The sequence below is a fragment of the Papilio machaon genome, chromosome 8, assembly GCF_912999745.1.
Source record: "Papilio machaon chromosome 8, ilPapMach1.1, whole genome shotgun sequence".
Taxonomy (NCBI): domain Eukaryota; kingdom Metazoa; phylum Arthropoda; class Insecta; order Lepidoptera; family Papilionidae; genus Papilio; species Papilio machaon.
This window is the reverse complement of record NC_059993.1, coordinates 634,485-651,489: the sequence shown is the minus strand read 5'-3', so window position 1 is coordinate 651,489 and position 17,005 is coordinate 634,485. Positions and strand designations below refer to the sequence as shown.

Below are 17,005 nucleotides of genomic sequence, written 5' to 3'. Positions count from 1 at the left end.
GTTCGATTATAGATTCGCTGGAAGAATCTTCAAAACGTACAGTTTCATACACTTGTAATATTTTGATTAACGATATGTTCAAGTGTGCTTTCAAATTAATAGCAGTTCTGCAATATCCTGCTACACTGTCACACTGTTCTCCCCTCGTGTGAAACTAGCATTAATGCAGCTCCAGCCCTGCACACTCACTATCCCATTATGCATACACAAATAAGCCCTTTGTTATTGCTTATCTTGTATAATCTAAATCGCTCGAAATAAGGAAATTACTCGTGTTTTTGGTTACAAAGATCAAGTTACAATTTACAGTATGATTCATATATTCAAATATTGCACAAGTCTGCCAATTTTTTTTTTCATTATTATAATAATTTAATGCTTTATAAAGCATTAAATTACTAAACAATATAAAATTATTCGTTTTTTTTTTATTTTAACACAAATAAAATAACTAAAAACTTAAAGTGGTAAAAATATTTTTAACACAATTAAAAGAATTCAAGTCTTGACCTAAATGAAATAGCGCGGTAACTTATGTTGTTTGTCCTTCCTGGCGGCCCCATTTATATAATATCCATATGTTTAAAAATATTTCCGACTTTCCAGCGACACTTTATATACGAAATTATGTTAACTCCTTGTATAGAAATTATAAAATATTTTCAACTTAATTAATTATTTTATTTATTGAACATTTCACCTTTTCCAGGCATCGTTACATATAATTTTTTAACATACAATACAATACAAATTACAATATACAATAACAAAGAAAGAAATACATTTAATATATGTTACCTATTTATTGCCTTATGTGTGTATGCTTATTTGGGTTTATTTAGAGGTTAAATTGTTTTGAATTTTTAAAATATTCTTCAATATTGTAAAAACATTTCTTAATTAGAAAATGTTTTAATTTTCTTTTAAATTTTATGAATTCTACTTCTTCTTTTATTTCATTTGGTAAGTGGTTAAAAATTTTTACAGCCATATAATAGGGACTTTCATTTAACATTTTAATTCTAGATTGCGGTAAGTGTAATTTATGTTTGTGACGAGTGTTAACATTATGTGTGTCTTTTACTTTTGTAAAAGTCTTTATATTTTTAAATGTAAATAAACTAATATCGTAAATATATATGGAGGGAAGAGTTAGTAGGTTATATTTAATAAAGTAGGGTCTGCAACTATCTTGATTATCTATTTGAGCAATTATTCTAATACATTTCTTTTGTAATATAAATAAATCTTGGCTATTTACACTATTTCCCCAGAGCATTACACCATATGTCAGCCATGAGTATGCATATGCATAGTACGCTGATAGTGCTGTTTTTACGTCTGTGCTACATTTTAATTGAAAAAGAGCATATGTAAATTTGGACAGCTTTGATTTAATGCACTCTATATGTGTTTTCCAATTAATATGTGTGTCAATATTTAATCCTAACAGTGTAAAGGTGTCTACAGTTTCTAGGGTTGTATTTTGAAAAGTTGTGTTTATATTTAGGGCGGATTTATTATGTGCTCTGAAATGCATAATTTTAGTTTTATTATAATTTATATCTAAGTTATGGTCTTGGAGCCAATTTGTTACAGTTTGTAATGTTTCTTGTAATATAGGATTAGGTGCGGTTATATTTTCATATTTTATTAAAATGGATATATCATCTGCAAATAGAACTGGCAAGGTTTTTTCTTTGTTTAGTGTTTTTGGTAAGTCATTTATATAAATTAAAAATAGTACACACCCCAGTACACTTCCTTGTGGGATAGAGCATGTTATTTTCCTTTCTCGAGATCGAATTGTTTCTATTTACGCTCATGTTTTAAAATATTAGAAAAAAATATCCAGCTATAAAATCTTTTCGTTCGTAATACTTGTTAGCGTTGACTCGCGGGCGCGGTTTTAGAGAACTAGCTATCGCCCGTGACTACGTCCTACCATAACTACGCAAAATTAAAAAAAATAGTAACCTATGTGTTCTTCCAGATTATTACGACAGAATAATATTAGTAAGATGGCATGGCATGACTGACTAAAGTATTTGAATGAAAATTGTTTTAAATCAAGTTCATAAGGCAAATGACAATTGTTATAATTTAACAGAAATCCCGTTACTCCCTTGGGAAGATTTAAGTTCAAATGCAATTTAAAGTTAATCAATTTACTATAGGGGTTAACGGAAACCGATATATTACTGGAATTCATTTGGCATTAACTGGTGCATTTCATGGTACATTTATCGATAATTTCCTTTAAAAATATCTCTCATAACGTAATATAAATAAAGGTTATGGAAAGAAATTGCAGAAATATAAATACCGTCGTCTTACACCTGTACTCTTTGATGTTCTGGTACTTTTCAGTCGACACTATATTAAAAAATTAAAGTTACATAAAGAAAAAAAAACAAAGGGAAAAAACACACTTAGGTTAAGTATTAGTTTTTAAAAGTATTTTTTTTGTGATCGTGAACATTTGTAAATACTTTAAAATGTGAATATTTAAAATTTACATCTAAATACAACAAAATAATCTATCTATATATATAAAAAAAGTCGTGTTAGTTACACTATTTATAACTCAAGAACGGCTGAATCGATTTGACTGAAAATTGGTGGGCAGGTAGCTTAGAACCAGGAAACGGACATAGGATCATTTTTACCCCGTTTTCTATCTTTTATTCCGCGCGGACGGAGTCGCGGGTAAAAGCTAGTTGTTAATAAAGGTATCCTATTGGTAAATATTTTAATAGTACTAGCATATCCGTATACAGTTGCAATACCAAATGCAGTTTATTGAGGATATCACTGTTCGTTAGACTAACGAGATATATGGATTAGAACAAACTGGCTAAAAAGCAATTGGGATAATTTATATGAGTTATTAGGGAAATAACTAAAACATGTCCGTTCTGAAATGACTACACAATTTTTTACCTTATAACAAAGAGGACTTATAGAGTTGTAGAGGACAAATCCGAAATCCCGAAATACGTCTTTCATAACTCATTATTTATTCTGAAAAGCATTTATATTAATATTCAAGTATTCCTGATGAGAGAAAAATATTTTTACAATCTTTCATTCCCTACTTTGTATCTCTACAAATGTAGTTATTTAAAAAAAATTAACTTAATGTTTTCTTATGTAATAACAAAATTCTGTGTGCAAATTCTGTAGGCCTAGTACTTTGTGCTGTGTTGATCAAACATGTATCAGTCAGTTCGTTCTTATATAATGTTAATAATTCTGTGATATTCTTTAATATTTGACGCGTATACATTTTCTGCGTAAAAACATTATCGTGTTTAGAACCAATGAAAATGTGTAGATAAGTTGTTGGGACGAGTTCTTCAATACTGTTACGTCCCAGTTGATTCAAATGAAAGTAAAAAATTATACATGTAATCACTGAATAACAACTAATGAAAAACAACTGTAATGTTTTTCCATTTAAAGCTACTAGTAAGTTATAAAAATTATGATAATTTTTATAGATATAGATTAGTATATAATTATTTAGTAAGTATTATATGTAAGTATTGTTAGTATGTTCGGTTTAAAAAGCTACAATTCGAATTTTTATAGCTTCGCTATAAATATATTTTAAGTTGAAACTGTTTTCAAACGGATAACGTAACGATATAAAAATGATTAAATTATTAAAATCAATAATTTTTTAATCATATATTTTTAATATCATCCATCTATGACACATTTTAGCACACTATAATCGTTTTCTTTGAAATTTATGCTGCAGTAATGTCATTTGAATACATACAAAAAGCGATTTAGAGTTGTAACCAGTTATTTATGCGTCCAACGTGTTGCGACATTGTCTCACAATTCTGCAATAACCGCTCACTAGAATCGATTTGTGGACAAACAGTTCCATATTGCATATAGATAAAGTAAGTTCCACATGCAAAGGAGCTTTTTCTATTTCACTCGATACCTAATTTACAATTGTTTTATGGGTACTGTCGAAAATGGATAAGTAAAAAACATCTATAAGCGATAATATTTGTTCCGAAAGTCAACCTCCATAAGCGAGAAATTCGAGTTACAGAGAAACATCTAGAAGCCAGAAAAATATCGCGATCTTGTGGACTCTCGTTTATGCGACTAGGTTCGACTGTACTCGTATTACATTCCGTCACAATTTATCTACTTATGAAACATCTTTCGGTTAAATATGATAACATTTTGCGTCTTTATAATTATAATTTAAATGTCAATATCGAGTTACAATTAAATAAGAATTAGTCTTCCTTCTTAATTTCAAAGATCCAAGAAACTGATGTTAAAAAATTAAATGTCGTTTTAAATTTTTAAGCATGTATTAAATATAATAGAATACCACACCTGTACTCTTTGATGTCCTGGTACTTTTTAGTCGACACGTAATAAAAAATTAAAGTTATATAAAGGAAAAGAGAAAATATTTTCTATAATGCCACTTAGGATAAGTATTAGTTTTTAAAAGATTTTTTGTGATCGTGATCATTTGCAACTATTTTAAAATGTGAATATTTAAAATTTACATCTAAATACAACAAACAGTGTCAGGATTCATAGAAACATTGATTGACCTTGTAACGGAATGCATCCATCACTGATACGCGTATAACTCAAATTATATGACACGCAGCTTTTAATGGCAATTTGTAATTATGTGGAACAGCAAATAACCAATATAAAACACTAGGAGCTAAGCTATTATACTACATTGTAATATATAATATAATTGTAATTATTTATTAAACATAACATAAAAAAACAATTTCAAACAAAATGCATTCAAAAGTACCATAAAAAAACAATCTCAAACAAAATACACTAAAAAGAAACAAAATAATGTCATGAAAACTTCTTTCTTTCTTCTCTCTTTCAAAAACCCTCTAAACTCTAAAGAAAGTTCTCTTCTTTCTTGTAACATGTCTATATTGTATAATTATTGTTATTTCGCAGTCGGTGTCGGCCGAAGTAAATAGGTGACATTTTATATTTGAGATGTATTAGACATACTTACGTTTATGTCCCTACTTAGACCGAAACCGACTCCAAAATAACAATAATTATACAATATAGACATGTTACAAGAAAGAAGAGAACTTTCTTTAGAGTTTAGAGGGTTTTTGAAAGAGAGAAGAAAGAAAGAAGTTTTCATGACATTATTTTGTTTCTTTTTAGTGTATTTTGTTTGAGATTGTTTTTTTATGGTACTTTTGAATGCATTTTGTTTGAAATTGTTTTTTTATGTTACTTTTGAGTGAATTTTGTTTGAAATTGTTTTTTTACGTTACTTTTGAGTGCATTTTGTTTGAAATTGTTTTTTTTAAGTTACTTTTGAGCGCATTTTGTTTGAGATAGTTTTTTTTGTTTTGAAGTCGGCTATTTTTTTTTTTTAAAATGTTTGTTTTATTTCTCAATTTTTAGTGAATTTGAAGTTTAATTACAAATTTCCTTAATACGTATAAGGACATAAATAAGACAAATAAAGAAAAGGACTTTCCTATTTAATATGTGTGTACTTCAATTCAAAAACTAATTTAGAATACACCAGATAACCACTTATCCTTTAAACAATGAAATAATTATCAAAATCGGTATACAAATTGAAAATTAACGAACTAATACATCGTAGCGTGCCTTTAATTTTGTCCAGCCGCGCGCCGCAGTAACATTTTTCGAATGCGCGTAGTTTTTAATAATTTAATATCTTCCAAACTATTGATCAGAATTACATAGTTTAAAGGCTAATGTAATCTGCATTTAATACTCTAGCCATCAAACATATTTATTTGGATAAGGATTCATATCGAATATAATATAATAGCGCCGTAAGCTTACGACGCTGTTTTTCGTGTGCAATTTAATCGAAGTTTGTTCATAATAACATGGTTTTTGTGAGACATCCATAGATGATAGATATATGCCACCTGAGACTTTTATTTAGCAAATTTAAGGATCTATAATTACTCGATACATCATTTTAATGTAGGTCATATAGTTTGACCTACGTAAGCCCAGAAAGCAAAATTGTGCTATTCATTGTAACGCGATGTAGCATTTTTCGTTTCCGCGTAATTTTATTCTTACGATATCTCCTAAACTATTAGACAGAATGATATAGTTTCAATTGCAAATATAATCTACATTTAATTCTCTTGATAATTAACATATTTATTTACATAAGGGTTAATACTGAACTTGAATAATAGCGTCGGAAATAGGGCATGAATTTAATTAATGTTTCTAAAGAAAAAAATGGTTATTGTGAGAAAACTATAAAAGATAGATATATGCTATCGCGGACTTTTATTTAGCACATTTAAAGAGCTACAATTCGCCATACATCATTTTTATGTAGGTCCTATAGTTTAGCCTACGTAAGCGCTGAAAGCAAAAATGTCCCTAATTTCCACAACAAATTTTGAAGCTATATTCAAAATCTACTAGTCTTCTAGTTATTTTAAAAAAAAAACAAAAAATGGGACCCACCTGCAAGCACTTCCTTTCGATTAAAATAATTTTTATCAAAATCGGACCACCAGGGGCCGAGTTTCGCGGTAACACACATAAAAAAAAAAAAAAAAAAAAAATACAGTCGAATTGATAACCTCCTTCTTTTTGAAGTCGGCTAAAAAATAAGATCAAATGTTCCAGCAAAAATACACAGCAAACATAAAAGCAAAGTAAACTTAAACGTATAAAGCTAATCACAAAGTGTTCGTGACTGTACTATCCTAATAGCATGTTCTTATTCAGAAGCTGCCATTACTGCTTGCGAAAACTAAAACGAACATTTTGTACTTATAAAACTGAGTACTTCAGATAATAGTTCTGTAAAACAATCTGGTTATAGCTAACGATTTGTTCTTACAATTATCGTGGTACAAACAATCTTTATTGATTATGAATATTTTTATACAACTTGTTGTTCAACTTGTTTAGATGTTAGTTGTTAAACAATGGAATTAATCATGCGATTACGAACTACATCGGTTCACCGCGTTTCGCTCGACCGCGCCATCTAACGAGATGCCATAGCGACCGGTCGTATTCCGACTGATGTAATTAATATAAGGAATGAATTATTGGTATATTCCGTGAACTGAAATGGCAGTGAAATGGTCTAATAATTCGTACGCGATAATTACGATTCGGATGATGGATTTTAGATAACGCAATAGCAATTTAATATGCAAGTAATCTTACTAATATTATAAACTAGCTTTTACCCGCGACTACGTCCACGCGGAATAAAAAAAATGCACACAAGATAAAAAAGTTCCTATGTCCGTCTCCTAGTTCTAAGCTACCTCCCCACCAATTTTCAGCTAAATCAGTTCGACCGATCTTGAGTTATAAATAGTGAGAACACGACTTTCTTTCATATATACATATACTAGCTTTTACCCGCGACTCCGTCTGCGCGGAATAAAAAAAAAGAAAAAGAAAACGGGGTAAAAATTATCCTATGTCCTATTCCTGGTTCTAAGCTACCTGCTCACCAATTTTCAGTCAAATCGATTCAGCCGTTCTTGAGTTATAAGTGGTGTAACTAACACAACTTTCTTTTATATATATAGATATATATTTATCCTAATCCGCTAGTTATCCTAATCCGCTAGTATCCTAATCCGCTAGTATCCTAATCCGCTAGTCATCCTAATCCGCTAGTTGTAGGTGCCGCCACCTACAATCCAATCGCGCTCGGTAAGTTTCGTCGGGATTATCGTAGACCTAGGCACGTTCTTGACTTTCAAGACGATGCAATTACTATCGCCCAGGCTAAGCTCAAACATCACAAACAGATCACACGCCGCAGTCGACGTCGGCTGCGACAATCATTCTCGCGATACGGCCTCATAGCAGGCAGGTTTTCTCCTATTAATAGTAGAAGCGTTGCTGGAGTTTCTTCCGCCACTTCTTCTCCCAGCGCTAACGCTTTCCGAAGTGGTAGTAATGTTAGCTGTATTAATAATAGCAATCAGATAATAGCAACCGATCAAGCCGAGGTTCGGCCTTCTCGGGCACCCTTGAATCGGAATGCTAAACGCGTAATGAGTGACAGCCCAAGCCGAGGTCCCCTCTCGGGGGCCCTTGCGCCCAGTCACTCCATGGAGCGTCCACCGAAGCGACCTAAGAGCTCGGTGACCTCCCAATCCGGTAATAATAACGAAGTAACAGCCCGAGCCGAGGCTCCTGAGGGAGCCCTCGAGCCTAGTAGCCTTACGATGAATGGATGGACACAAAAAGGAAATGACACCCCACAATCTTCCTGTTTTTTAAAGACGGCTTTTATGTACGGATATGTTTTTTTAGGTCACCTATAAACCATCTTGACATCTTCCTGTTTCCGCAATTTTGCTTCGTTGTCTGTTACAATGTATTGTAATATCACAAAGGACTAACTATAAATACAACATTCTCATGACATTGTTAATATAAATTTTAAAATTTCCTTAATTTATATTAACTTATTTAAAAATACTTGAGCTTCAACTTAAGACTGACGTAATAGATACAAAAAAATCTATTTAAAACTGTAACAAGTAAAAGAAAAAATTAAGACATAAACTACGTACATGAAGTCCGGGTTTAGTGTACGAATAACGTACCTAGTACCCTAATCTGTAATCTATCTATATATATAAAAGAAAGTCGTGTTAGTTACACTATTTATAACTCAAGAACGGCTGAATCGATTAGACTGAAAATTGGTGGGCAGGTAGCTTAGAACCAGTAAACGGACATAGGATAATTTTTACCCCGTTTTCTATTTTTTATTCCGCGCGGACGGAGTCGCAGGGAAAAGCTAGTCATATATAAAGTATGTTGTTCCTACTTCAGCGTTCTAAAACTTCTACCACAGAAAAATTAATTTCTAATTCAATATGTCTTATTATCTTACGTAACATACAAAATAGTATTGATTTTCAAAATGCAGTGGATAATAAACAGTTAGTAGATAAAATAAATTCTAGTTATATCAACGAAATTTATCTCACTAGAAAGGTATATTTGACTAGAGCCGGTCCAGTTGCGTTAATTAGAGCAGGCTTACACAATGTCCCAACTACCGTAAAACAATACCTACCTAGTGTACTAGTTGTAGTGCCCGCTTATATAAGCAGTTCGATGTTAGCCAGCGGTCTTCCTTGATCACCGTCGCCCGCCTGTTCGACCACTTTCCCGTGGCCTGTATCTAGCTCATTCTACTTGCCGGATATATCACTTGATCAACTAAACAACTTACTCGATAGTAATTTGTCGAGAGCATCTATTTACTATCGGATTCCGGTCAAATGTTAGGATTATTTTACGATCACAGATTTTGTTTTGTTGATCTAACAGCCACCTGAATTCACCGAAATAGCGAGGCGACCGTTGCAAATGCAGATGCGTAGCCTACGGGAGGCACAGAAAAAGGATATTTCTCTTCCTATATGTGTCCCCTTTTCCTTCAAACCTATTTTCCCTTCCCACCCTTTCCTAATAAGAAAAGGGTGGGAAGGGAAAGTGGACTAAAATTAGGCCTCAGTCACCATGTTGTTGTACATTGTTAAGTATTTATTAAACACTTATATGGTCGAGCTTTTACAAGATCAATGTGACGTCACTGTTTTAAAGCTTATTCCAAAAGCTCCATAGATTTTAATTTCTAAATTGAGCCTTACTTACTGACATTAAATATCAACTTCAAGTAGAGCTCGTTGTCGTTCGTATGACTTTTGACCTATCACTTTTCCGATTTCGAATTTGATCTAGAAAAATCTATATATTACTAGCTGTCGCCCGCGACTCCGTCCGCGCGCAGTTAAAAAATGGGGGGGGGGGTTATGAAAAATAGATGTTGGCCGATTCTCAGACCTACTGAATATGCTCACAAAATTTCATGAGAATCGGTCAAGCCGTTTCGGAGGAGTATGGCAACGAAAACTGTGACACGAGAATTTTATATATTAGATATTGATTGTTACTGTAAATAGAGATTTAAAAAAGTAATAAGAGAATGAATTTGAAGTTCGAACTCTTATTTTCTTGACCTTAACCAAGGTATTGACACCATAACATCTGAGTGTTTAGTTTTTTAATCAAAATTATAATAACGATGTCATTGTCAGGCTCATTTTATAATCAGGGTCACTCAGGGGTCCGGTTCTGTTACGAACCTTGCATTTTGAATGTCAACAGATTGAAATTAAAATTTAAAAAAATACTAGCCTTTTCCTGCGACTCTGTTCGCGCGAAATTAAAAAAAAAATAACTTTATAACAATATTCTACATTTGAGAAAAATTTCTACAAGATCCGTTCAGCCGTTCCGGAGATACCTTCAAACAAACATCCATCTAAACATTTGCATTTATAATATTAGTAAGATTTCGAATTTTTGAATGTCACGTACATTATTTATCCAAAGTCTACACATTATTTATATTACGATCACATTTTTTTTTAATTTTTTGGCATATTTTATATAATGGAATATACCGGATGGGTATTTAAATATGTTATTTAAAAAAACCGGATGTTTCGAAGTAGACTACTTTTTAAAGTAATGACTTGATTTCTTTTTTGATTCTAAGGCGATCGTTGGAAGGAAGTATACTATCCACAGTGGACGATTATTGACTGAATAGATAGACAGGCATATATATTATGAGTAAATCATAAAACGCACTCAGAATTATTAAGTGGTATCCCTATTATTACTAATATATAAAATAAAAAATGAAAATTGTCTTTTCCTGATCAGGCGTTTGATGGAGCGAGGTTCCTCCGCACCCTGGATGCAGGTTCTGCAGGATAGCATCGGAGAGGGAAGGTTGAGCGGGGAGGCGTTGCGGGAGTACTTCCGGCCGCTAGAGGAGTGGCTGCACAGTGAGAATCTGCGTACGGGCGAGTACCTCGGATGGAGCTACGACGGAGATTATTGTAAATTCAGGTAATTAAAATTGATCCTTGGCATGAAAAGATTTGTATATCTCTTTAGGGATTTTAGAAATATAACTCTTTTCGACACACAGGTCGAAGTGCTAGTTATTTAAAAAAAAAACAATATTTAATTTGAATTAAAACAAGGAACAAAAACATTCATTAAATAATAAAAAGGATATATAAATCAATGAATATTCAGAAGGTTGTAGGAGTTTGTCCCTGTGAGCCGCTAGAGGTCGTCGCACAGAATTGACCTACACATCCGCCAAGCTTACACAAGCATATTTAATCATTGACGTCGGCCAACTTCAATGAATTACGTCGAACTTTATACAGTTTAAACGAAGCTTTTTTAATTAAACAAAAAATTGGCTCGTATTTAATACGTCTTCTGAAGTTATAAGAAAGATACATATTATATTAATGCATATTATGGAACTTTACTTTAGATTTTTTAATATAATAAGATGGCAAACGAGCAAGCAGCCATCGGGGTTCGCTGAGATAACAAAGCGACCGCTGCTCATAGACATATGCAAATGCGTTGCCTACCTTTAATCAACGAAGTAGGAGACGCACAGAAATATAATATTTCCCCTTCCTATGCGTCCCGTACTCTACAAATCCAGTCTAAACAGACATTAGTTATATTATAACTTGCATGTTTTTATCCAAATTGCAGCTGAATTCAGTCTTGAATTGCTTATTTATTCACACATTTTAAATCGATTTTACTTTGTGTTCATTGGTCATTAAAAATTAAGTTCTTTCTATTATTTTCAGTATTGAAACTGCAGGCTTACAAGTTTACGGCGGGTTCTACAACGCGGCTGTCCGACATTATGACGTCACAAGCTTTGTCACCTTGCTTATGACGTCATTCCTCGCCACAGTATACAGCTTTCATACACGATAATAATATCAATTATAACTTAAAATGTACTTACATAATAAAAGCTAAGTTAAGTTGTATTTTAAAGATATAGCTAAGTAATATATATAAACATTTTGTATATTAAATGATATATTCGTCTAAATTATATTTAATTATATTTTTCCGTCCAAGTACGATGTGGGGGCCTTCAAGAGTACCTTGAATAGGCATTCACAAAGCTAGCGCGTACCATCTATAGACCACATCATCATCTCATCGGGTAGGATCGTGGTCAAGCGCTAACTTTTTCAATATAAAAAAAATATATATTCTGTGTATTACATTTGAATCATTTATATGTTTTTGATGTTTTATTTATTTTTGTTTTCTTTTCTGTTCACTGTAATTTATCTGTATGTTACATCGTGCTGTTGTTGATTGTTATAAGAATTCTTTATTTAAAATTTTATTATATGTATAAACTAAAATTTTGTATTTTATGTTTATTTATTTTGTTATAATTTCTTAATAAATTTGTAGTAAATAATAACTTTATGAATACTGTGTAAATATATTGATGATTATTATTATGTGTTTATATACATAATTTCAATAAATTTTTAAAAAGAATATGGTCCAGTTTTTTTTTTTGTTAAAATGTTTTTTCTTAAATATGGCATGAAAATTATTAAACTTTAAGCCCTCATTAAAATAGATGTCGTTTTAGTTATCCACACAAGTCAATTTCATAAGATTTTACATAAAAGTCTATTGATAAAATTATACATCACCTTTTACATCTCGTGTTAAAAATTTAAACTATGCTTAATAGATAAGGGGTGGAACTTCTAGTTAATAAAGCATGCGGGTGTTAGTAATTTTAAAAGTATACATTGGCTTAAAAATATTAACTTCGGGTCTCTTATTGTTATTTAATCAGTGATTTACAACTTGTTTTACAGAATTAACAAAAAATCTTTAACTTTATAAATAAAGAACGCCATCTAGTTAACTTTCACAACATCATGCTTCGACAGTCTACTGTGATCATGATAAATTTAAAGTGTTAAATACGAAAAACTGGCAAACGCAATAAAAACAAAACAAATTCGTTTTTAAAAAAAGAAATAGCTTACGGTCACCGCAGTGGATACGAAATCATACGGACCTATACAACATATTCCTCGGTCAAATAAACACTTAGGAATAATGTCCCTCCGAGAGACGCTCCCTCTGTCAATGTGACAGTAACCAGTAAACATCAAAGGGACGCTAAAAACTCCCGACTTTACGACGCCGAAGCCGCTTCAATACAGTATTTTTCCCCTCTCCTGTCTTAAACAGTACCCAGATGTAACTATACATAGTCACAACTGAGAGCTATTCATACTGACAACGAGACTACTTACATATTATATAAGTTAATTAATTCAAATTTGTTCAAATTAATTAAATCAATAGGGTAATTAAATTCATGCCTTTTCCCTGAATTCGTAATCTGAAATAATGCTAAACTTCATCTTTTATTCAAGAATAATCGCTACATAGACTGATGAACGGAATGACAATTTATTTAGGGAACATATTGACGTGAAAATTATTTTTATCGTTAAAATTTTGCTACAAGTATACCCTACAATTATACATAGAGCAATATCTTAAGATATATTATTTGCTAATTTATTACATTCAGTACCGCAAACTATGTTCCAAGGTTTCTATAAAAGAACGAAAGCTTTCTTTTAGAAACGTGTTTAAAAATTTAAAAACCCCCGAAATCAATAACATTATTTATAGGATTTAATTTCTCGTCAGGTAACAATAGAAAAGATCGTTTTGGTGAAATAAATAATTTTTGAATATTATGTTATATATTATTTATAGCAATGGTTGGATGGATGGATGGATGTTTGTTAGAAGGTATCTCTAGAACGGCTCAACAGATCTCGCTGAAAGTTGCCATGGACGTAGCATTGGAAGAATACATAAACTACTAATCAAGTTTGTTTTCTCTAATTCCGCGCGAACAGGGTCGCGGGCGACAGCGAGTATGCTTATGTTTTCATATCATTTATTACTACCTTGTATCCTGTTTAATATTTAAAATATATTTTTAGTCCATTCAGTATTGCTTGGGTTCAAGTATTAGCCGAAATTGCGCAGGGAATGGTTGCATTATACAACGTAATATTGTGAAGCTATCATATTGGCCACATCTCTCCGACCCAACTGTGTCGTCTGCTTTTATTGAATTACACTCCCTACATTATTAACAAATGCACAATCTAAATTATATTTCTTGATGTAGGTTTTAGGGTTTAAAATAGCATGCTTGGATTTGTAATAAAGTTGTTTTGTTCAAAGCTCCCGTTTAAGATGACACCCTAGTACATTTACTTTGCTTTTTCCAAAGAGATTTAGTTCTAGTTTCCTTGTAAAAATAACTTTGTTATTAATTGAAAGTTTAAACGTTTAAAAGTTTACAAAGTTTAAAAGTTTTTTGGGTTATTTTTTAACAAATATTAAAAAAAGAGCTATAAAAAATCAATGAAAACTATTTTTAATTAAATCTGTACACAAAAAAAATTGAGGATTACTTTACTCTTCCTTAGGACTTTGGTTCCCTTATGTAGGACAATGGTTAGGTCTCTTGGCTAATCTTAAATTAGTTAACCAACAGTTCGTTAGCATATAAAAAATGATAAGTAAGTTTGTCCAGCCAAACAAATTATATTTATGTTGTAATTATGTCCCACTTTACTTTTTAACTACAACTACACAATTTAAACAACTAGGTTATTTCACTGTGCATTGTATGATAAAGCTGCATTTGAACGTAAACAGACATGGTGTCATTTCCTTAACACTTCCCAGATGTTCTTTTATTTATATAGGTAATTGATTCCTTTTTTTAGGTATTTCGAGGTATTTGAATTATAATGTCAACTATTAGAAAATTATTTAAGTCTTAAACAATATCACAGCATAATTGCCCATGAAAAAAATAAAATACGACCGAGGAAATAGGGTAAAGAGTGTTCCGATACAAATGAACCTTTTTAGAATAGAATAGAATAGACTAAACGTTTATTGCCACACAAAAGAAACTTATGAACTAATATTAAAACAAAAAGATTAAAAACGTGGCAAAAGGTGGCCAGCTCAGCTGATACAGGGACGACATCGGCCATCCCTGAGCTGGTTTTCAACAGGCCCCTTTGCACTTAGGTGCAAATGGTGTGAGAGCAATTTTAAACCCTTAATACCTACTACAATAAATCTTGAATCCAGTAACAATAATAAATCACCAGCGAGATACGCAAGTGAGCGCCTTGCTTAACTGAAACGGTTAGATTTAAACATTGTATGACAATAGCCAATTGTGTTTAATGTACTAACTAGCAAATATTAGGTCCTTACATATGAAATTGGCGTTTTGTATGGGAGGAACAAAAAGTCGAATATTTTTTAATATAATATTTTTAATTAATCAAAGTATGAACCATTATTTTCTATGCACTTTTGCCATCTCATAGGTAGTTCATTGATCCCTTTACTAAAAAAAACCAGTCGGACGGGAATCAATAAAATCTTTGAAGGCGATTTGGACTGCCCCATCGGAGTTGAATTTTTTCCCTTGCAAGAAGTTATCCAAATTTCTAAAAAAATGGTAATCTGTTGGAGCAAGGTCCGGGGAGTACGGAGGATGTCTTAGACTTTCCAATTGAAGCTCTTCTAATTTAGTAGCCGTCTGTTGCGCAGTGTGTGGTCTAGCGTTGTCGTGAAGCAGCAGTGGCGTGGAGCGATTGACCAGCCTAGGTTGTTTAGCCGCTAGCTTTTCCATCATGGTTTGCAATTGCTGACAATAGACATCAGCTGTAATAGTCTGGCCAGATTTGAGAAAACTGTAATGAACAATACCGGCACTAGTCCACCAAACGCTTACAAGTAACTTTTTTGGGGTTAATTTTCGCTTGGGGCAGGATTTGGCTGGTTGGACAGGATCCAACCATTGCGCTGAGCGCTTCCGATTATCGTAAAGAACCCATTTTTCATCACAGGTAATGATTCGGTTTAAAATACCTTCATTATTGTGCCGGTTTAGTAATGTAACGCAACAGTCGACGCGCGTTTGCCGGTTTGCTTCAGTCAATTCGTGAGGTACCCACCTTTCAAGCTTTTTAATCTTCCCAATTTGCTTCAAGTGAATTAAAACAGTTTTATCACTAACATCGCAGCCTGCAGCTAACTCGGACGTGGTTTGCGATGGATCTGCTTCCACAATAGCCTTCAACTCTTCATTATCAACTTGAGTCTCAGGCCGTCCACGGGGCTTGTTCTGCAGATCGAAATTTCCAGAACGAAAACGTTGGAACCAAAAACGAACTGTGTTTTCTTTTGCAAAACGACCGCCATACACTTCATTCACCCTTCGAGTCGTTTCCGCAGCACTAGTGCCACGGCGGAACTCGTACTCGTAAATAATGCGATATTTTAAGTTTTCCATTTTGTAGAATGAGTGACGCAAACAGAAAAAAACAGAAGAAAAAAAACAAATGAATGACTGTCATAGAACCACAAATACATGAGTCTATAGCTGTACAAATTTGAAATTGGAATTCCTTACCAAAGAGGAGAAATTCGTGATTAAAGTGGCCAGTACGAAAAACGCCAATTTCATATGTAAGGACCTAATACTAAGAACTACGATTAGCATACCAGTTCAAGTTGATTATGATACATTATTAATACAGTAAGTTATTGAAGAGTTGGAAATTATACGATTCTAAATTTAAATCAACCATAGCTACATTGACTAGCTGTCGCCTGTTACTCCGTCCGAAAGAAATTAAAAAAAAATTAAATTGGTAGCCTTTGTGTTCTTGCAGACTATGTTCTATATTTGTTGCAAACTTCATCGAAATCCGTTGAACAGTTCCAGAGATACCTTCTAACAAACATCCATCCATCTAATCTTTCGCATTAGTAAGATTTAACCGATATTATTGTGTGTTCTAAAGCTTCTCTAATAAAGAATCTTCACGCAATCGATTACAAGTTTAGATCAACTAGGATACCTTAACAAGTTTCAAGAAGGTAAATTTATTGTATGTTTGAGGTAATTTATCCCTACTTCAAATAAACCTCCACTATTCTCTCTATCATATTGTATAGC

General features: G+C 32.5%; 1 protein-coding gene across 1 annotated transcript in view; it reads left to right on the top strand.

Moving 5' to 3' along the window:
* LOC106720249 (angiotensin-converting enzyme) overlaps positions 1-11,923 on the top strand; it is a 108,832-nt gene extending 96,909 nt beyond the window's left edge. Inside the window, exons 11-12 of the mRNA XM_014514847.2 lie at positions 10,774-10,962; positions 11,739-11,923. Of these exons, the coding sequence (XP_014370333.2) occupies positions 10,774-10,962; positions 11,739-11,871 (322 nt within the window). The 3' untranslated portion in view covers positions 11,872-11,923. The remainder of the gene's footprint in view (positions 1-10,773; positions 10,963-11,738) is intronic.
* Positions 11,924-17,005: the final 5,082 nt, after the last annotated feature.